The following is a 21,144-nucleotide window of genomic DNA, read 5'->3' as shown; positions in this document are numbered from 1 at the left end:
GTAACGTGGAAGAAGAGACTGTTGTTTGCTTAGGGGGTCCCACTGTATCCCTGCTTGTTTTGCAGGGGGCATCTCCTCTTCCCTGAAATTGCACCAGTTCTATGTCGGCCAAGGCCCTGGGGATGCCGAAGTCGGTGTGATGACTGGATGGATGGCTGATGAACTGAGGCCGACAAGGGGCTGGGAGCACAACTGGAACCCCTTAGGGCTGGGGAGCGAATGGTCCTGGGCCTAGATAGGATGGGGGGGCGGTGAGTGATGCTCAGACGACATCCCTCGCTGTTGTCCCTGTCACACTCACACAGGGGAATGAGCGGGGCTGGCTTCAGGGCCGTGCCACCTGTGCCGTCACTCAGAAGGGCCCACAGCCGACTTAACGCTCAGCTGTTGCCGTCTTGAAGTTACTGATAATTATTGAAGAAGGGCCCTGTGTCTTCATTTTGCACTGGGCTCCGCGGATTATGTAGCCAGGCCTGGGCACATGTGTGCTCTCTTTACTCTTTATCCCAGGTGTAAACTTAGCGTCAAAGGAGCCTCAGTTCAGGGTCTTGATCTGCCACTTCCTAGCTGGGTGACTTGGGGCAACTTGCCAAACCTCAGTTTCCCTGCCTGTAGGATGGGGCTAATGATAGCCCCTGTCTCAGAGCCAGTGAGTGTAAAGGCCTGGCCCAGTGTCATCTGTCTGCATGTGGCATGCAGTAGGTGCACGGCAAGTGTTAGCTCCCTCCTCACCCATTTCCTGTTGCTCTCAGCTTTTCTCCCCAGATTTCTGAGATTGCCTGGTCCGGTCACACCAGGAAAGGACAGGAGCACGCCAGGGAGCAGGGGGTGAGGACGGCAGGGCTGAGGGGAGGGGAGAAGTAAGGGGAAGCCTGTCCCTGAAGCAAAGAGAAAATCGCGCTTGGAGCCTGGGCCAGCAGAGGCAAGGCGATGGCAGGCAGCCAGTTGTCAATTAAAGATAAAATCTCTCCTCCAGCCGTGGAGGGCAAGTAGAGGCTACGGCTCCCCCAGACAGGAGAAAGCCATTTGCAGCCAGGCTCGCCTCAGAGAAGCTTGACCTGGCAATAAGGGGATGGGATGCACTGCTGACTCCATAATGATATTACGCATCAGGGCCCATGTCCAAAATGGTGTTTGGGTATTTTGGGGTTTTTTTCTTTTTCTTTTTTTGTTGTTGTTGTTGATCAGTGTGGAACCGTTTCATGGTCAGGGGCTGAGAACCCAGCAGGCAGCCCAAGGGTACCCAGTGCCAGGGGGGCTTGAGGGGACCCAAGGAGATGCAGTTGGGGTCCCCGGTGACACCCTCAGACCCCTGGAGGGGGAAAGGGAGGGGGCAGTGTGCAGGAGGGCAGAGTTCAGTGAGAGAAGCAGGGGACCGCCCCTCCTCCCCACCTCACAGAAACAGCAGACAATGCTGTCAAGGAAGCAAAGGCTCTGGCTCCCTCTGGTCCCCGAAGCTGGAGTGGGACCCAAACTAGGGAGCTGGTTAAAAGAGCAGGATGCTATAGTGATGGAGACTGACTCTGGGAGTCTGACTCATGGCTCCTTCACTTCCTGTTTATGTGACTTTGGGTAAGTTAATTAATCTGTGTGAACCTCTATTTCCTCATCTGTAAAATGGGAGCAATCATGGTATCTACCTCATGCAGCTATTGGGAGAGTTCAGTGAGGCAGGGCCTGTGACACCCTCAGCACAGCGCCTAGCACAAAACATTGTTTACAAATATTTGGCTGGGGGAGCAACTCTCTCCAGTGACAAATGACCGGTTTGGTTTGATGGCCTCACGTTTCAGCTAGGTGCCATGAATTCGCCTCGTTTCGGTGAGCCCCTTATCTCCCTGTGAAGGAATAAGAGTCGGGGTGGTAATACCAAACAGCTAACCTTTACTAAGTGCCAGGCAATACACCTAATGCTCCTAAACACCCATTCTGAGCTTGGTGTTATCATCATCCTTGTTTCAGAGGAGAAAACTGTAGCACAGCAATGTTAGGTCATCTCTCCAAGGTCACACAGCCAATAAGCGGTAAAGCTGGGATTTGAACCCAAGCCATCTGGCTCTGTGAGCCCTACACTTAGCTGCTGTCTAAATGGAATGAGGCTTCTAGGTCATCATACCTAAAGTATAGATTTGTGCTTTTTAATGTTTTTAATTTCCTTAACCTCTATTGATTCTCATAGCAAAGGTATTGTTTTCCCCTTTTATAGGTAAGAAAATCAAGGCTTGAGGAAGTAAGTGATTTGATCATGCCGCCACACGCACACAGAAAAGGGAGAAGGGTGTCTTCTCAGCCTCATTAATTAATTAGCATAAGGTAACACTCAACTGAAGGAGTGATTGGTTCCTTCCTTCTGCAACTCACTGAGTTTTATTTTCTGATGCTCAGAAGGGAGGTACTTGGATGGGGACTGGTCTGGAAACCAAGTTACGTGAGGAGCAGCTCAACCTGGAAATGGCTTATTGGAAATTTGTTGGGGGTCAAGTGCACGTATTTGAAGGGTATCAGAGGGGAAGTAGGTTTAGATTATTCTCTGATCCCAGAGAGCAGACCTAGAACCAGTAGGTGGAAATGTTAGGAAGGCAGATTGGCTTCAAATCAAGAAAAACCTGACTTTGTTGTTTTCCTTGCCATTACAAATTTAACACGTGGTACTGAAAGTGTCCCAAACCAAATCAACTGGGAAGCCTCGTCACCCCCCTCAATCCCACTGTCCTCCCTGGAGGTGACACTGTTAACCTCTGGTGTTGGGTCCTTCCAGGCCTCTTGGAAAAGAGAGGCTTCCTAGCAAAACTCCTGAAGGAATGGGCTGTCCTGGAGTGGAGTTCCCATCCTGGAAGTTTAGAGAGACCCCGAACGATCGTGTGCCGGGGGTTCATGGCAGGAATTTCTGCTCAGCCTGGAAGGTGGAATTAGAAGGCCCCTTCCAGTCCTAACATGGTCTGACTTACATGGGGCCACGCAACTGTTAATGGTGGGGACAGGTCCAGAACCCAGGTCTTCTGAACAGGACTCAGATAAGCTCCTTTCCCAGCATGATTTTCCTCAAAGTCCTTAACTCTAGGGTAGAAGACTCCCTGTCTGCCTCTTCCCTGCCCCCCTGCACAGGCTGGAGCAGAGACCGGCATCTGTGGTGCATCCGGTCCAGAGTGACTCGGTGTTGACGACATGCACCCAGCGCCCACCCCTAGAGCCCCCCGGGTCCCCGACAGCATCACCACAGTGAGCACCCGCCTTCATCTCCCAGCTGCAGGCCCCTGAGCATGCCCACCCTGGCACCCACACAACAGGGGGCACACGAGCGGGCTCAGTCGTTCCAGAGGCCGGCGAGGGCTGCCAGGGCTTCTGGGACCTGCTCTCTCCTGGGAGACCACAGTTGGCTTTGAACACAGCATCATGGGCTGAGAGGGAGCCAGGAGGACAGCTGGGGCTCCAGGTCAGAGGGGCCTTCTGCTGTTGGTGCTGGAAGCCTCTCCTTTCCCCATAGCGCTGTCGGGCCGCCGCCCACCATACTTGCCTACTTCTAGGGCTATTCCATAAAAGTCTCCTGGAACTGCAGGGCTGTGCTTTTTGCTGACTTAGGGTCTCTGCTTCCTAAATCAGCAATACCTGGTGTGGAGAGAGGGGGTGGCTCCTCTCCCTGAGGCTGAGCCAGAAACTGAGGTGTCGTCATTAATCCCGCCCTCTCATTCCTTAATTCAGCTCACTCGCTGTGCATTACATCTGTATTAAATGCCTATACTCTGTCCTGGGGAACCAATAGTGAACAAGACCAATGGAATCCCTGCCCTCATGAAGCTTACATTCTAATAGGGGAGGTAGGCCAAAAGACCAGTAGATTAAAATATCTAACAATACCCCGCCCCCATTCCAAGCCATTAGCGAGTTCTATCATTCCAAGCTCTGAAATGTGTTTCACACGTTCTCCATCTCCCACTCTCTCCCCTCCAACTCTGAAGGTGGGCTTCATCTCCTCTTTCCTGGTCTCCCTGGGTCCCACTGACATCTACCACCCAGCCTCCACCCAGCAGACAGAGAGCGCTTCCTAAAACAGAAACCAGATCGTGCTACCCCTGCCTAATACCGTCAGTGGCTGGATTCCCACTGTATTTCGAATAAAATCCAAACTTCTTCAAAGAAAGGCGAGCCCTCAAGGCCCTGCTGTTCATCAGGCCTCTTCCTGCCTCAGCAAATCATTCCTGCCCCTCCCTCTGACCCCCGGGAAACTTTCTCACACATACCAGCCTCTTCCCACTTTAGTAGTTTACACACGCTGTTCCCTCATGTGGACCACTGTGCCCCACCTCTCCCCACCCCTTTGATTGGCTGAGTTCTCACTCTCTGGGTCCGGCTTTAAGTGTCTCTTCCCTGGTGATTCCCCCCCCACCCCCTGCCCCCTGCCACTACCTCTGTGTTGTTTTCTGTCACTGCAGCTGCTCATTTTTTTTTTCATGGTACTTTCTTCCTCGTAACTGTATTTGTCTATTGCCTGCCTTCCTGTCAGTACCTGGGGCCTAGCACCGTGTGAAATAAATGTTTTATGAATGAACGAAGGGGCAGAGGTGGGCCTGGCATGAGTAAGTGCTCAGCTGTGTCCTCCCTTATCCCTCCCAAATGTCTCCGGCTGGCGCCTCACTTCTAGGGCGTTCCTGGGAGTCCTTGGGGAATAACGTGAAAGCGCTGCTCTTTACATTATGCATTTCCTGCCTGAGAAACTGTTAGAATAATGAGGAGGGCTGGAAGAGAGGGACTGAGAGGAGAGTTCCCATAGCTCTTCCTTTCAGAACTTAACCATCTCTTCCTGATGTTTTGGATGTTTGTCGAATTCCCCTCCCCTGACTGTGAGCTACCCCAGGGAGCTGATTCATCCCGGCGCCCCCTCAGGGCTTAGCCCAGCGCTCCCTGCATAGTAAGTGCTCAGGGAAATGTTTAAGTGAGTGGATGGAAAAGGAAGAAGAGTGAGGAAGAAGAGAAGGCAAGGGGAGCAAGAGGCAGGAAGGGGTGATGAAGAGAGGAAAGACCGATGGAGGGAGGGAGGTTGGGATGGAGGGAAAGAAGGAAAACCTTGAGGCAGGGGTTGCTGGCCCAGCTTGGCCTTCGTGCCAGTGCCCCCCTCACCTCCCATGGGCTCCTTCCTGAACTCTGAGCCTCCGGATCCCGCTCAGGCCTCCTGGAGGTGACCAGCCCCGAGGGGACCTCTGCAGGGACCAGAGGCTGGGATGCCTCAACCTGTGGCACGACTCCATTCCTAATGTCCCCAGAGATTCCCCCTTAAATCTCCCCCCAATCCCTCATCTTTAGACCCCAGGTCCAAGGACAGTTACTTCCAATACAGTATCAGTGATCAAAAGTTCAGAGCAAACAAAGGGAAACAAACAAAACCAGACTTTCCTCCGTGCCTTCAGCCCTCGGCCCCAGAAGGGTTCAGAGACGAGGTGGCCTGCCTCTCCCTCATGGCCCAGGCCGGGCCAGCTGCCCCTCGGGAGGACCTGGGCGAGCCCAGGAGGCAGGGAGACCCAGAGGACCTGTTCCCACACGAGCTGTTGCCATGGTGGCCCTCCCAGGGGTGGTGGTTCCCAAGGTGCTGTGGAGAGCAGAGTTGTGCCACTGCTACCACCAGCACGGCGTAGAAGCTGCCTGGGATGCTTAACCCTTCCTAGGCTGCTGGCTGGTCGGCCTGGGGGCCAGCCTGTGCCGTCCTCTCAGTCCACCAGGCAGACACAGGACCAAGGAACAGGATGGAACCAGCGTCCTTCCCAATGCTCCACCTGCATCCGGCCTCATGCCTTGGGACCGCCTTCTCCCCTGAAGGGACAATGCCGTACTCCTGGCAGGTCAACTAGGGACCTTCTTTCTCTCAGGACCCCGCTGGAGGTAGCGATCATTTGCCAGGGAGTCTGGGGGTGGGATTGTGAGAGTAGGGGGCAAGTAAGAAGGCTCCAGAGGGTACCCCTCTCCCTCTGGGTCTCAGTGTGCTGGACTGTGACTGTTAATCTAGTACTCTCTCCACCTCTCTTCCCGGGTTCTTCTCCACCCTTGTCAAGGGTTCTTACTACTGTTTCCCCTTTAATGACACACGCATACTTCCAGGGTCCTTCTGTTCTCTTCACTCTCTCTTTGTGTTCTAATCTGTGCATAGGTAAGTATCTTGTATCAGTCATCCACACTCTAGTGTAAATTAGAGTCCATGTATACTTTATTTCTCAGGATATAGGATTACTAGACTTCATCTCAACTTATGGAATGAGAGCCTTGTTCTCTGTTATAGGAAACCCTAGCACCAGAGAGCTCCAAACAGGGTAGATGATTTTTTTGTTCAGAGGAGAAAGAAAGCAGGAGCTTCTTGTGTGAGGTAAATTAGAGGCCAGGGCTCTATAAGGAATTCTGCTTTGGCTCTGATTAACAAAAAAGAAAATGGAACACAAAAGGGAAATCTGAAGTGATAAGCAATAGGAGTTGCTTCTCGACAGAAGATCCTCTCTCTCTTTTTTGCCCCCTTCCACATTCCAGTATTGAGTCCTCTTCCTGGAAAACTCTTATTCATCCCTCAAGGTCTACACCGCTGTCACCTCCTCTGAGAACCCTTCTTGGATTCTTCCTTTATGCCCTCACTGCTCCTTGTTCGCCCCTCCATTAGAGTACTTACCACAGTATAGCTTGTTGCTTGTTTACTCAGTTATGCATGCTTCACCTTTTTAACACTTTTATCTCCAGCCCCTGCTCAGGGCTTAGGAGCTCAATGTTGAAGGAAGGAAGGAAGGGAGGGAGGATGGGAGGAAGGGGTAGAAAGCAAATGAATTAGCTGCTCACTGCTGACTCTTGTCTTTCACACCTGTCATTGTAGCCCATGTCTGGTTTCAGAATTTGTCCAGAACAATTCCCTGGAATGTCGGGCTCCTTGGTTGTGCCAGCCAAGTCTCCCCACCTCCTCCCCTGCCACCAGGGGTCCCATCCACTCCTTTCGGCTTCCCTGGTTGTGACCAGCTGGGTTTTTCCTTCCTGACATTAATGGCTTAGATTGGCAGTGGAGTCCACTTGGAAGGGCCAGGGGCTCATGTCCTGGTTTCTTCTCCATCTTTCTTCTTCTCAGCCTTCATCAGGGTGTTCTCTTATGAGCCTCATGCCCTCCCCAATTCTCTGAGTGCCAGTCTGGTTGCTCAGGTGTGCACTCTTGGGCACAAGTCCTGCCACATAAGAAGCCACATAGAGAGAGGCTGGTAGGAGTTGTTTCCGTAGGGGGCCCAGTCATGTCCCGTGATATCGCTGGGCTTCAAGCTCACATCTGTGACATGGGAATTAAACCACCCCTGCCCTTATCCAAGGGAGTTATAAAGATTAAACGAGAAAGTCGGTGGATGGGGGCTCTGGATCCTCTAAAGCACTACCTGAAGTGAAAGTTATCATTCCTCCAACCTTCTCTCAGAGGCTGGGATATTCCTCCAGAATCAAAGCGTTGGTGCCTCTGGAAGTAGCGATAGCTCACACCCAGTGCTTATGCGGGCCAAGCGCTGCTCTAAGCCCTATATGTGGATTAATCCTCGGAACAAACCCAGGAGGAAAGGGCTCTTTTAAACACTCCCATTTATGGATGAAGAAATCAAGGCACAGAGGTCCCACAGATAGTGGAGTTCACAGCCTGAGTTTGACCTGAACTCATTCAGCCTGGCCCTGGCCCCGTGCTCCTGACCACTGGCTCTATGGCCTCACACAGTCACAGGTAGGAGCTGGCCCCTCAGCACCAGGGATACCACTGCCATCGATTTACTACCCACACTCAGAATGCTGATTCTGGCGGCCAGTGGCCTTGCCACTTATGAGCTGTGCAACCTTGGGCAAATGACAACCTCTCTGAGCGTGGTCTCTCATCCAGGGTATGGGAATAATCCTACGTCTCCTGTAAATGTTACCAGGAGGAATCACTGGAGGATGAATGCGTGAAAGAGCTAGCCCGACTCAGGCAGGTGAATGGTACTCAACGAGTGTCCTTCCCCATTTACATGTAGGGAAACAGGGGAGCGCGGGGGGGCGGGGGGATGGGAGCGGGGTGGCAGGGCTAACTTCCACAACAGAAAGCACCAGAAACGCTTTTCCAGAAATGCCTTGCTAGGGCCACTCAGTGTGGGATGATGGGATGGAGGCAGTGTCCTGTTGGATGCAGGCGCTGGGGATATAGGTGCTCGTGAGATGACTCGCTGGCGTGGCCATTTCCCTCTTGGTGACACAGTGATACCTGCGTGCTTGTTCCCCAAAGCAGTGAGAAATCAGAGAGCAGCCTGCTGCCAAGGCTACACCTGTGCTGCCGGTGCCTCTTCCCCCTTCCCTTCCTCGTCTCTCCTTCAAGGCCCAGGGTCAGAAGCTGCCCCCTTTCCACACACACCTGTGGGCCCCTGGGAATGGGAATCAAGGAGGTGGTAAGGTGAGAGGCAGCCTGGAAGGGAGGCCAATCGGGGATCTCAGAGCAGGAGGAGGTGGGAGAGGAAGAGGGAGAAAGGAGGAGGGAGAGAAAAAGCGGGAAGGGGAAGCCAAGGGGGTGGGGAGAAGAGGGACCAAGCCCAGCGGTGGGACCTGACATGAACTGAACAGGCGGGAAATGGAACAGCCGGGCAAACCCAAAATGCTCTGTTTGGGGGTCTGCTGAGCAAGCGTGTGAATGTGCAGAACTGGGGGAGCAATTCAAGGAAGAAATAAATCATCACCTCGGGGGCAGGTCAGAACAGGAGAGGTTTATTCTAGCCCAGCCCAGATTAGTCGGGGTTCTTTTCTGAGGATGTTTTCTTTATATAACCAGTATTTTTAACAGGCTGGCTTGGTGGCTGCATTAGCCTGACGCCACCCTGTCCTTGGCAGGTGGAAGGTTTGGTTACTTTGAGACCAAGACCGCTGTGGGTTTTTATTCTAACTGTGGACGCTGCTGGCTTCAGGCGAAGGGATCTGAATTCACTTTCCAAATGGAGATTTCGGAATCTGAGCTGTGTCACAGAATCCCACTTCCCTTATTAGAACAAAACCCAGCTCTGGGATGGGTCAGGACTGGCCTGGGGGCCCGTCTCCCTCAGCCCTCCCGGAGCACCACCATGCCCTTCGATGAGCTCACTCCATGGTAGCAAACGTCCCCCTGGGAGGTGCCCAGGCCTCCTGAACTTCTGCTGTGGGCGCCTCCTTCCCTGACCACTCTGCCCCCGACCTCTTTGCTCCTTCACCTCCCCCCACCCCGCAGAGCACAGTTTCCATCTTCCTCTGCGCTTCCAAACCCTTTCCCTCTTTCCCCACCTTGGCCCCCATGGGGACTCCCGGGTTTGAGAGAGAATTGCTGACTTCTGGGGCCCAGGAACCCCCTGAAATTGCAGCCGAAGCTGTATGTGTGTGAGGGTGAATGTACGTTTTCTAGAGACAGGATCCGGAGCTTTCATCAGATTCTCGGAGGAGTTTGCACCCACCTCCCACCCCACCCCTGCCAATCCCCCTGCCAATACAAAGAACTCTTCGTCTAGCAGTTAGAGGTTGGGCCAGCACAGGCCGTGAAGGCAGCTGGAGCCAGGTGGCCCCGGGCACGGCTTTTTAGCCTGGCCCAAGGAGTCCCTCTCGCTTTGGGACTTTTGCTCCATCACCGTTTTCTCTCGAGCTCAGATCAGCTCTACTTGGGACTGAATGTGGACAGGAATGAGGGGGCCAGAGCTCCAGCCTCGCGTCCAGCACTGGCTGTGCAATCCTTGGCGACTTGCTTAACCTGGCTGAGCGGCAGTTCTCCATTTGTAAACTTGGGGATAATACTGCCCACCTTAGGTCCTCACAGGCTCAAGTGAGATCCCATGTCTCTACGGCTTAGCAACTAACATTTCATGAAGCTTAATGTCTTTGCTTCTTCTCTTCCTTCTTTCCTGGATGAACTCTAAGCCTCTTTCCACATTTAATAGGTAGACTCCACCATAGGACCTTTTTTTTTTTGCTGTACACGGGCCTCTCACTGCTGTGGCCTCTCCCGCTGCGGAGCACAGGCTCCGGACGCGCAGGCTCAGCGGCCATGGCTCACGGGCCCAGCCGCTCCGCGGCATGTGGGATCTTCCCGGACCGGGGCATGAACCCGTGTCCCCTGCATCGGCAGGCGGACTCTCAACCACTGCGCCACCAGGGAAGCCCCACCATAGGACCTTTGAGGAGATCTAAACTGGGGAGAGAGAGAACACAGGAGGTCACAGCCCACGAGGAGCTGGAGCTGGAGCGTTAGATCTGGTGCAGGATTGGGAGAGGGAGGTCTGAGTAAGCAGAAGGTCCCCACTGTGGCAGAGAGGCAACCGAACCCCTATCTGATATTTGGAACACAGCTGGTTATCAGACTGGATTTTGGCTTTAACCAAATATTTGACATTTTGTCCAGCTCATTTCTAAATAGGAGGCTGGGGGCTGGGTCCATTTCCTAAGTTCCAGTTCAGTTCTCTCTGCTGCTCTGGGCTTCCGTTTTCATCAGAAGACATTCACACGAAGCCCCATCTGGTGATCAATTCATGGCAAAAAGCCAGAGGAAGCCTTATCTCCAAGGAGATTAGATTAGAATTTTCCTGTGTGACTGGGCGGTTAGTCCTGCACACGGTGATTATATAACCCCCAGTGGGAATAGGACCCTAGAGTTGTCTGCCTTCTCAGACTGGTCACTTGGAAACACATCAGCTGGAAAAAAGCTGATTTAAGACCCCTCGGCCCCTGTATACACCACCAAGAGAGATGATTGCAGAGCTATCCCCAAATCTCTCCTTCCCCACACTGCCTCTCCTCTTCCTGTAGGCCACAGGCTCTCAGCCTGAAGTAGCTTATTCTGTGCCTTTCAGGTAGAACTAGAAGTCAGGGAAGTCAGGTCGCTCTTCTCTGACATTGATGAGGTGGGGGACCAGGGAGGAAATTTCAGAAAATCCAAGAGTTCTTCTTTGTTCTTTGTACTATCCGTGCCTGTTCCAGCTTTCCCTGCCCTTGTCTGACCTGCCTGTTGCAGGACTGAGAGACAGCATCTTAGGGCATGCCCACGAAGTACTCTGAACTTCTCAAGATGTAAAGGGAAAGAGAAATCAAAGCCAGCTCTTATCTCCATCCAGATGACGGGAATCAAAACAGCCAAACCCGTGCCCTCTCTTGCCTCGTTTGGCCAGTGGCTGAGTTAATTCCACGCTGAGATCTCTCTTAGCTTGTGCTAAGTTCGCCCTAAAGGCTGCCTGGTTATCAGCGACTAAATCACCAATCCATCAAAGTCACCTTGCAGCCTCCCCTAGACCCAGAGGAGTCTTACTCCATCCTTGCCTCCTTCCCCAATGCTTTCTTCACTCTGGATTTAGCATCATATCTGGAACTTGAGCCTAGGAAATATTTTTAGCTACCGGCCATGACTTCTTTCCTATTCACAACTGGGGCAATGAGAGGGTAGGGAATTGGAGAAGATTCTGCCAGCCACAGGGCCAAAGCTCCTTGAGGTGTCTCCTAAAAGATGAGTCTGGGCATGTCCCTCCTTTTCTGAAAACACTTGTATGGCTCCCTGTTGGATAGAGGTGAGATGCCCAAGACCCTTGACCATCTATCTGGTCCCAGCCTAACTTTGAGGCTCAGTCCCTGCCCTCCCTGCCTATACACCTGTGCAAGAGTGTTCTTTGACCTGTGCACTGTCCTGCTTTTGGTTACACTCTTCCCCTTGCTTGGAGTGAAAGCCACTTATCCTTTGTGAAGTCTTCTCTGATCCATCCCATCCCACCAGCAAAACTTTGGGCCCTCACGGCCCCCATACACCTGTCCAAGACCATTTGTTGCACTGGATGGTTATATGGCCATCTTTTAAGGGCCACGGTTTGGACTCACCTTTCCCATACCCCTGCCAACTAGGTCACAGGGACCTAAGTAGGTATGTTGGGAAAAATTATCTGAAATTTAGATAAAGCCAAGGGGATGACTGTGTGTTCCTTCAGTGTCATACTGAAGCTTTGTATAACAGACCTACAGGAAGATTATTTAATTGTCTAGAACTGTGCTATCAACACATGGCTATCAAGCCCTTGAAATGTGGCTAATACCACATGTCAAACTGACAATATCTTGGACATATTGGATTCAATAAAATATATTCTTAAAATTAGTTTCACCTATTTGCTTTTAATGTGGCTACTAGAAAAACTTAAATTACACACCTGACCTACGTTACATACTGTCAGATAGCACTGCTCTAGAGGACAAGTCCATCGTTTGACTTTGTCATTTGCTCTTTTTTTTATTTTTGCGGTACGTGGTCCTCTCACTGTTGTGGCCTCTCCCATTGCGGAGCACAGGCTCCAGACTCACAGGCTCAGTGGCCATGGCTCACGGGCCCAGCTGCTCCGCGGCATGTGGGATCCTCCCGGACCGGGGCACGAACCCGCGTCCCCTGCATCGGCAGGCGGACCCCCAACCACTGCGCCACCAGGGAAGCCCTGTCATTTGCTATTATTAATGAAGGGCTCAGACCGTGAAAACTTGAAGATTTTTGCTGGTAGAGATTCAAATGATATCTGTCCAATAAGAGAGATAATCCCTGTTTTATTACCCTGTAGGATATTGACCAGATTTGTCTCTAACTTAAAAAAAAAAATTATTTTGTTGTCCCTTTCCTTTAAATCTCAGTCCCTTCAATGCTCTTTGAACCAGCTTTGTCATCTTATTGGTTCCCTTGTTAGTTAGTGAGTTCAGTAAAGTCTTTGACACATGTTCATTCCATATCTGTATGAGACTTGTGCTTTTAACTTTTTGGAAATTATACTTATATCTCTTATCTTTTGTACAGCTTAAGTATAGAGACTGAATTATTAACATGCCAGGTATTAAGTAGGGGCTCAATAAATGTTTGTTGAATTAATAAAAAGCACTTGCATAGAATTGAGACCTTATGTTTAAACTGCCAACTACACTTTGCAGTAGGGTCTTCATCTGCCATATGCCAGGAAGCTGGGGATGTAGGAAAGATGAGGTCTTTCCAGGACCTTGAACTATTTAGGTGATCTCCACGAAGATTTTCGATTCTTGGGGCCTGTGATCCCAAGGGGATGCTGGCCAAAGCAGGTTCCTTCAGTCAGCTCAAGGGGAGGTCCTCCCAGCCCCACCCACCCAGAGTGCTGCAGGAAGCAGGGTGCCCAGGTAGGTTTCCCTTCCCTTGCTGCCCCATGGCCTGGGCTCCTGCCAGACTCAGCACTGTGAAGATCCCCCCAGACAACTCTGACTGCTCCTTAGGATCTGGACACAGAGGACTTCTAGCCTCAGAAGCCAGGTCTTCAGGGGGCCCTGGTTAAATCTCTGGGCCCCGAGTCCAGGTAGACAATTGCCAAACCGTGTCTCTTCCCCTTTACCCTCCTGGCCATCTCCACAGTGGGGAAGTCCAGCTGGCAGGTAAAGGTGGAAGTTGACTGCGAATTCCTTGAGGGCAGAAGCTTGTCATTTGCATGTCTAGCACCTGCTGAGCGCTCTGCCCAGCGCACAGTGGACACTCCGTGAATGCTAATCCGCCTCCCCTCCGTCTGCCCTACTCCAGCCTGCAGCCAGCTTCCTTCCAGTGAGCCTGATCTATAGACTCCTCAGCCTCGACAGAACACTGATTCATCGATCCCCTCTGGGAGTCTGGGCAGGACCCCTTGAGAATTAGGCATCAAGCTCAGGCTGGTGACCTTCTAGAAGTGTCATGCCAAGCCTGTCCTAGTCCACTTTCCTTACAAAGAAAAGAGAAGTTGGTAGAGGTTCTGCTGCTGGAGAATAAGAGTAAAAGCAACATTGCTCTTTTTAAAATTGTAATAAAATATACACCACAAAATTTATTATTTTAAGTGTATAGTTCAGTGGCATTAGGTATAATACATTCACATTGTGGTACAACCGTCACCACCATCCATCTCCTTTCCATCACCCCAAACTGAAACTCGTACCCATTAAACAACAGCTTCCCGTTCCACACCCCCCGAGCCCTGGCAACCACCATCCTACTTTCTGTCTCTATGAACTTGACTACTCAGCGTACCTCATTTAAGTGGAGCCATGCGGTATTTGTCCTTTTGTGATTATTTTAACGTAATGTCCTCAAAGTTCATCCATATTGTAGCATGTGTCAGAATTTCCTTCCTTTTTAAGGCTGAAAAAACTCCATTGTGTGTGTGTGTGTATGTGTGTGTGTGTGTGAGAGAGAGAGAGAGAGAGAGAGAGATCTCACATTTTGTTTCATTTTGTTTATCTCTTCATCCACTGATGAACACTTGGGTTGCTTCCACCCTTCTGGCTCTTGTGAATAATAAGTGTGCGAATATCTCTTCAACTTTCAGTTCTTCTGGGTATGTGCCCAGAAGCGGAATTGCTGGATCATATAGTAATTCTGTATTTAATTTTTTGAGGTAAAAGCAAGATTTCTGAGCACCTGTGTTGTACTAGCTGTGAGCTAGGTTCCATAGGACATCTCATTTAACCCACAAAACCACCCTATGGGGTGAAGACTATTGTCTCCACTTTATAGAAAGTGAAGGTTCCAGAAACTAAATGATGTACTCAAGGTTATAGGTAGTGACTGCAATCAAATTCGAACCCAGGTCGGCTTGATTCCAAGGCCACACTCTTCCCAGGCAGCAGGTGATGAAAACAAATACAGTCCTCAAAAGGAGACCACACCTTAAAGCTTAATTCACAATTACACCTTTAATTAACATTTAACACTTTCCTTAATGAGCAGTTAACAGCTTAGCGGGAATCAGTTGCTGACAGAAGAATGGGTCATCACTCCCCCTTTTGTCCTGTCAAAGGAAACACTGTCTTCCAGATGGTTCCCAGACACAGCTCCTCTCTCCCTGGTCTCCCACTCTTTCCCCTCCCACATCACCAGACCTCCCTCATTCATTGGCTAGGCCCACATGACCGCCTCCCCCCAAAGCCTCTTCTCCACCCAGAAGTCTTCCCAGCCACACCCCCAGGAGGGGTCCCTCCTCCTTGCTTCCCTGGGCTTCTGGGCCTCCCTGGACTAGGCAGCCCTGAACTTTGTTCTATTGGTTTACAGACAAACTCCCTCCTGGCTGCACAGTTTCCGTCGTCCCTTTGTATCACCTACACCTACCAGTGCCTGGGGCTCTGTAACTAAATCAATGATTCAATGAGTGATTCACTCAATCAATGACAGTACGGAAGACAGGAGCGAAGAAAGAGAAAGCCAGAATCGTCCTCCTCTACTTCACTGTTTGCGTGAGACCAGGCTGTGAGTTGCTCAGAATAATTTTTGTGCTACATTTGGCATCACTGCGCAAGCCTGAGCCATTTTGGGGTTGGAAACTCCCAGGAAAAGCAATGGAATTATCCTCTTGGAGAAATATGCCCACGTGGCTGGCCCAAGGAAGGGGAGGAGGGGCTTTCAGTGTTGGTAGGGATTTCATGTCTGAGGAAAACCAAACCCCAAGGAGCGGGGGAATTCTTTGTGAGGCCTTCAGCACAATTATTCATTCACCCAGTCATCCCACAGACACACACTTCCTCTGAGGGAGGCACGCACCTGGGCACCCTGCTCGAACCTGAGGGAAAAGAGGAAAGTAGGACCCTCTCCTGAGGTGCTGGGCCAGGGGGAGCCGCGTCCTCTGGGAGGGACACGGGGCTTCTCTAGGAGGTGGAAGGGGAGGCTGAGCCCAGCCCACGGGCAGGGAGGTAAGGGGCTGCTCCTGAGGCCAAGTCCCTGGATTGCCAGGATGCGCTGGCCTCACCTGCAGGCTTGGCTAACACTCCAGTCTTTGATGTCAGGACAAGTGGATGAGGACCACACAACAGGCAGGGAGGGAGCTGGAGCGGTGGGCAAGGAGAGAGAAAGAGCCGGGTATCTGGGGTGCTGCTGCAGCCAGAGGGCAGAGTCACGGCAGGACCTCCCGGTGAAGCCATCTGCCACCTCACCCCCAACCGTGCACTAGTCCAGCTTGGCTTAGAGGACTGTCTGTTTAGAGGGCTTCCAGCTCCACGGGCCACAAACAGGAAAATGATTTGCAGAGAGACAGGATTCAAATTTGATCGGAGGGCAAGGATTTGGGATTATTTGCCCAAGAGAGAAGGAAGCACTTAAGTGACTTGGTCATTCGTGATTATTCGTAAGGTGATAGGATGACAGACAGCATTAACCCAAATGGTCCCCATATCAACCCCATGAGACCAGCAGGGCAGGACAGCATCCCATTGTGCAGGCAAAGAAAACAGGGCACGGAAAGGTTAAGGCTGTCGCTGGCCACTCCGTACTTCATCAGTAAAGGAGATTTAACATCAGTGTTTCTGGGTCCAGGGTCCTTGTTCACCTCGGGCTGCCTCTCCTGACCCAGTGAGGGAAAGGGGGGAACCCCCATCAGGGGGACTTTGAGACCAAGCCCAATATGGGTGGCTCTCTGAGGAGTGGTCACAGGAAAGGGAGGGGGAGGGGGAAAGGCTCTGCATTAACCTGGGGCCTCTGCAGCCCACTGCCCCCACCTCCACTCTTGGTCCAGGTGCCCAGAGTCCAGTGGCCCCGGCAGCTTGAGTGCAATGCTTTTCCCAGGTCTCAGTAGGGGCACTCGGTGAACTCAGTGGCTTCATGGCTGGGAAAGGCTGTCCAGGCTCTGTGATTCAGTGTGCCGACAGGAAAATAAATCCACCAGAATGATTTCTTTTTTCTTCCAACAAAGAAATGAGGCCCGTAATCCAACAGTGACTGCCAGAGGACAGCCTGCTCTGAATTCCTTTCCTGCCTTGATTACAGTCATTAAATTGGTCACTTGGGTTCAGGGGATGAGAGTGCGCCCTGCAGGACTGCGGTTGGCCTGGTTAACTTGCTGGCTTCCACCTGGGATGGGGTGGACAGAAGCTCTGCTCCCCACTGGGCTTTCCCTCCTGGATACTCAGAAATGCTCTCCCTGGGTCATAGCGGGGAGGGCGGAGGGCTCGACTCAAACCCTTCCTCTCTGATCAAAAACTTTCCAACAGCTCACCTCGCTGGAGTGAATCTGGCGTATTATCACATTCACTGGACATTTATTCTGCCAAATATTTCATGACATTAACTCCTTTAGTCCTGACATCACTCTCTGGAGGAGGTGTGATCCCTCTCTAAAGACAAGGAGTCTGAGGTTCAGAGAAGTGATCTTGTGTGGGTCAGGCAGCTAGCGAGCCGCAGAACTGTGGCCTGGATCTAACACACTCCTCACACTGGTCATCTCAGGTAGGTATTGGTAGCAATTTTTTCCTCAGTCGAGAAACTGAGACTAAGCCTAATTAAGCTCGTCCAAGGCAAACAACCGCTGACGGAGAGACCCGAAATCAGAGCCGAAGCCCAGCCTTTACAGTCTTGTCTCCCTGCTGGGCAGGCTGTCTTCCCTCACAGCACCCTTACCTGTGCTCACTAGGTCTCTCCACCCTCACACCCTTCTCCCGCCCCCATCCTCTCCTCCTGCTCGCTGAAGCCAGCACTGAGTATCTTCACAGCCCAGCTTCAAACGGGCTTCTCCGCAAAGCCTTGCCTGACATTTTGGGCCATGTCCATCTCTCCCTTTCTCTCCTTCCCAATCACCCATTGTTTTCATTAAACATAAGGACTCTTCATTATGGCTTTGGCTTACTTCACACGGGTAGGCCTTGTTTCGGCCCCCTCTTGCCTTCCCTAAATGATAGGGATGGAGTAGGATAATGAAATAGTCAGTTTAGAAATCCCAGTAGGGGATTAAGGACAGAAAGGGAGTTTTAAGGGAGTTTCAGAGACTGTTGTAAGCTAATGACCACTCAGGAAAAGAATCCAGTAACCTAGCAACAATCTACACTGCCTTGGAGGGAGACCAGGTATATCCAAGTGCCGGACACACTCAAGCCGCAAACCCTGAGAGTTAAAACACAAGACAATAAATTTGGGGTCTGAATCTTGTTAATGCGAAGTCAGGGAGTTAATAGTCCTTGAAGAGCAGCATTTCTGCATGTAGCCAAGACAGAAATATAGGTGAAGGGGAAAAAAAGGGGAAAAGGGGACATTATTCCAAAACCTGAGATGAATTACCGTATTTTGGTACATGTCACCACTCTTTTGCTGATATACATATGATTTAAATAGCGCCATGACAGTCTTGTTCAAACCATGTAGGGTCAAAGGAGGAACTAATGATGTAAGCTTTGATGTCTGTCCAAGATTGAGGAAGAGGGTGGTCTTCCCTGCTTCCCACTTTTCTTTTGTTTATAAAAATAAAGTCCTCTCAGTCCTTGGGGCAAAGCCTTCTCGCCTGCCCGCTGGGATTTCTCATGAGCATCCTATGGTAATAAACTGACTCTTTGCCAGCCACTTTGCCTCTTGCTAAATTCTTTCTGCACCAAGACATAAGAACCTGAGCTTCGGTAAGTCCTGACATTGGTAGGTTTCAATTAAAAGAACCATGGGTTCCGCACATATGGTCACCTTATCTTTGATAAAGGAGGCAAGAATATACAATGGAGAAAAGACAGCCTCTTCAATAAGTGGTGCTGGGAAAACTGGACAGCTACATGTAAAAGAATGAGATTAGAACACTCCCTAACACCATACACAAAAATAAACTCAACATGGATTAAAAACCTAAATGTAGGTCCAGACACTATAAAACTCTTAGAGGAAAACATAGGAAGAACACTCTATGACATACATCACAGCAAGATCCTTTCTGACCCACCTCCTAGAGAAATGGAAATAAAAACAAAGTAAACAAATGGGACCTAATGAAACTTAAAAACTTTTGCACAGTAAAGGAAACCATAAACAAGACAAAAAGACAACCCTCAGAATGGGAGAAAATATTTGCAAACGAAGCAACTTAAAAAGGATTCATCTCCAAAATATACAAACAGTGCACACAGCTCAATATCAAAAAAACAAACAACCCAATCCAAAAATGGGCAGAAGACCTAAATAGACATTTCTCCATAGAAGATATACAGGTTGCCAACAAACACATGAAAGGATGCTCAACATCACTAATCATTAGAGAAATGCAAATCAAAACTACAGTGAGGTATCCTCTCACACCAGTCAGAATGGCCATCATCAAAAAATCTAGAAACAATAAATGCTGGAGAGGGTGTGGAGAAAAGGGAACACTCTTGCACTGTTGGTGGGAATGTGAATTGGTACAGCCACTATGGAGAACAGTATGGAGGTTCCTTAAAAAACTACAAATAGAACTACCATATGACCCAGCAATCCCAGTACTGGGCATATACCCTGAGAAAACCATAATTCAAAAAGTGTCATGTACCAAAATGTTCATTGCAGCTTTATTTACAGTAGCCAGGACATGGAAGCAACTAAGTGTCCATCAACAGATGAATGGATAAAGAAGATGTGGCACATATATACAATGGAATATTACTCAGCCATAAAAAGAAACGAAATTGAGTTATTAGTAGTGAGGTGGATGGACCTAGAGTCTGTCCTACAGGGTGAAGTAAGTCAGAAAGAGAAAAACAAATACTGTATGCTAACACGTATATATGGAATCTAAAAAAAAGGAGTTTCTGAAGAACCTAGGGGCAGGACTGGAATAAAGACGCAGACATAGAGAATGGACTTGAGGACACGGGGAGGAGGAAGGGTAAGCTGGGATGAAGTGAGAGAGTGGCGTGGACATATATACACTACCAAATGTAAAATAGATAGCTAGTGGGAAGCAGCCACATCGCACAGGGAGATCAGCTCGGTGCTTTGTGACCACCTAGAGGGGTGGGATAGGGAGGATGGGAGGGAGACACAAGAGGGAGGAGATATGAGGATATATGTATATGTATAGCTGATTCCCTTTTTATACAGCAGAAACTAACACAACACTGTAAAGCAATTTTACTCCAATACAGATGTTAAAACAAAACAAAACAAAACAAAACACAGTGGGTTCGAGTCTCCTCCTGAGTCAGGGATTGTGGGTTCAAGTCCCTCTGTAGAAGGAGTGCGGTTTCATAAAGAGCAACAACCAATCATCTGAGATGTCATGTTGCTTCCAGCCCTGAGAGGTCAACTCTAGATGTTACAAGTATCTACCATATCATCCAGCACAGTGCCAACCACAAAACAGGTGTTGAATAAATTCCACACATTTGTGTGTTACTGTTCAAAGCATTTGGATATCCATTGTCTTGATGAATTTTCCTGAGAACCTTGTGAGGTGGGTATACAGGTTCTGAGGGACTAGCTGTAGCTAAGGTGACTAGCTGGTTAGTTGAAGAGCAGAACTGGAACTCAGATTTTCTGTTTCCACGTGGAGGGCTCTTTCCTCTGCCGGGCCACAGATGTAGGATCATCTGTTTCCTGAAATGGTATCCCTGGTCAGCTGAGTTTTCTCTACTGTTTCTTCCTCCACCCCAGGACCCCAGCCATGAGAAGGGTCCTGCTGGTGTCTTATTGAGGGTGTTATCAGATGGGCCCTGGGGGCAGCTTGAGTCAGAGAGTGGGGGATGGTAAGAAACATCTCAGGTGAAGCCCCCAGTGAGTCCAGCAACTGGCAGGGCTGAGGTCCTGGTCCAAGTGAGGACCCTCCCAGTAACCCCCAAAGGTTCATGCTGGGTCTTGGTCTGCAGAGTCCCTGTCCCACCCCATGGCCCTGCAGGGAGCCACCAGTAAGCACAGGTGATCAGTTCCAGACCAATCCCCAGGTAGCCACAGGATGCTTCCTCCAGCAGAGGGCAGGGGGTGGGGAAGGAAAACCACCCAAGACCTGCTATCACCTCACACGCAAGAGGAAATAAGGCGGAAGGAGACGCCACTGCGGTTTTTCCCACAGAGTTGCAGGAGGGAACCAGAAGCAGAGCTGCTGCCTCGGGCAGTGGATGCTCCCATCGGGCATATCCAGAGCTGCTTTGCCAAAAAAGAGAATTAGGTTACATGGTTACATTCTCAGCCAGACAGCCCAAAGGATCTGGGGGGCATCCAGGAGCCCAGCCCCTTCTCTCTGCTCCAAGCCAACCAGTCAGCTGCAAGGTCTGACTCCCTAAGGCTAGAAAGGCGGCAAGGGTCATGGGGGCATCCTCACATGGGTCATGGGGGCATCCTCACATGATCTGGTGCATCATGTGTGGGCTCTTCATATGACTGCTTAGCCCCTACTGTGTATCCAAGAGCAGCCCCAAAGAGTTGGGATCACTTTCCATTTCTCCGTCTGTGGCTTA

At 50.5% G+C, this 21,144-nt stretch overlaps 1 protein-coding gene across 4 annotated transcripts in view; it reads left to right on the top strand.

The window, feature by feature from the left end:
* Positions 1 to 21,144, top strand: part of KCNC4 (potassium voltage-gated channel subfamily C member 4) — a 50,177-nt gene that overhangs the window by 23,421 nt on the left and 5,612 nt on the right. The window contains exon 4 of one of the 4 annotated variants that reach the window (XM_033862170.2): positions 15,029 to 21,144. This exon is cut by the window's right edge and continues 2,216 nt beyond it. The exons of 2 other annotated variants lie outside the window; for them this stretch is intronic. In XM_033862170.2, coding sequence (XP_033718061.1) covers positions 15,029 to 15,105 — 77 coding nt within the window. In that variant the 3' untranslated portion in view covers positions 15,106 to 21,144. Of the gene's footprint in view, positions 1 to 65; positions 8,013 to 15,028 lie in introns of those variants that run through there. One more of the 4 variants, XM_033862157.2, reaches the window with a different exon arrangement.

This window comes from Tursiops truncatus, chromosome 1 (genome assembly GCF_011762595.2).
Source record: "Tursiops truncatus isolate mTurTru1 chromosome 1, mTurTru1.mat.Y, whole genome shotgun sequence".
Lineage (NCBI taxonomy): Eukaryota > Metazoa > Chordata > Mammalia > Artiodactyla > Delphinidae > Tursiops > Tursiops truncatus.
The sequence above is the reverse complement of the archived record's forward strand: the minus strand, read 5'-3'. Positions and strand labels throughout refer to the sequence as shown.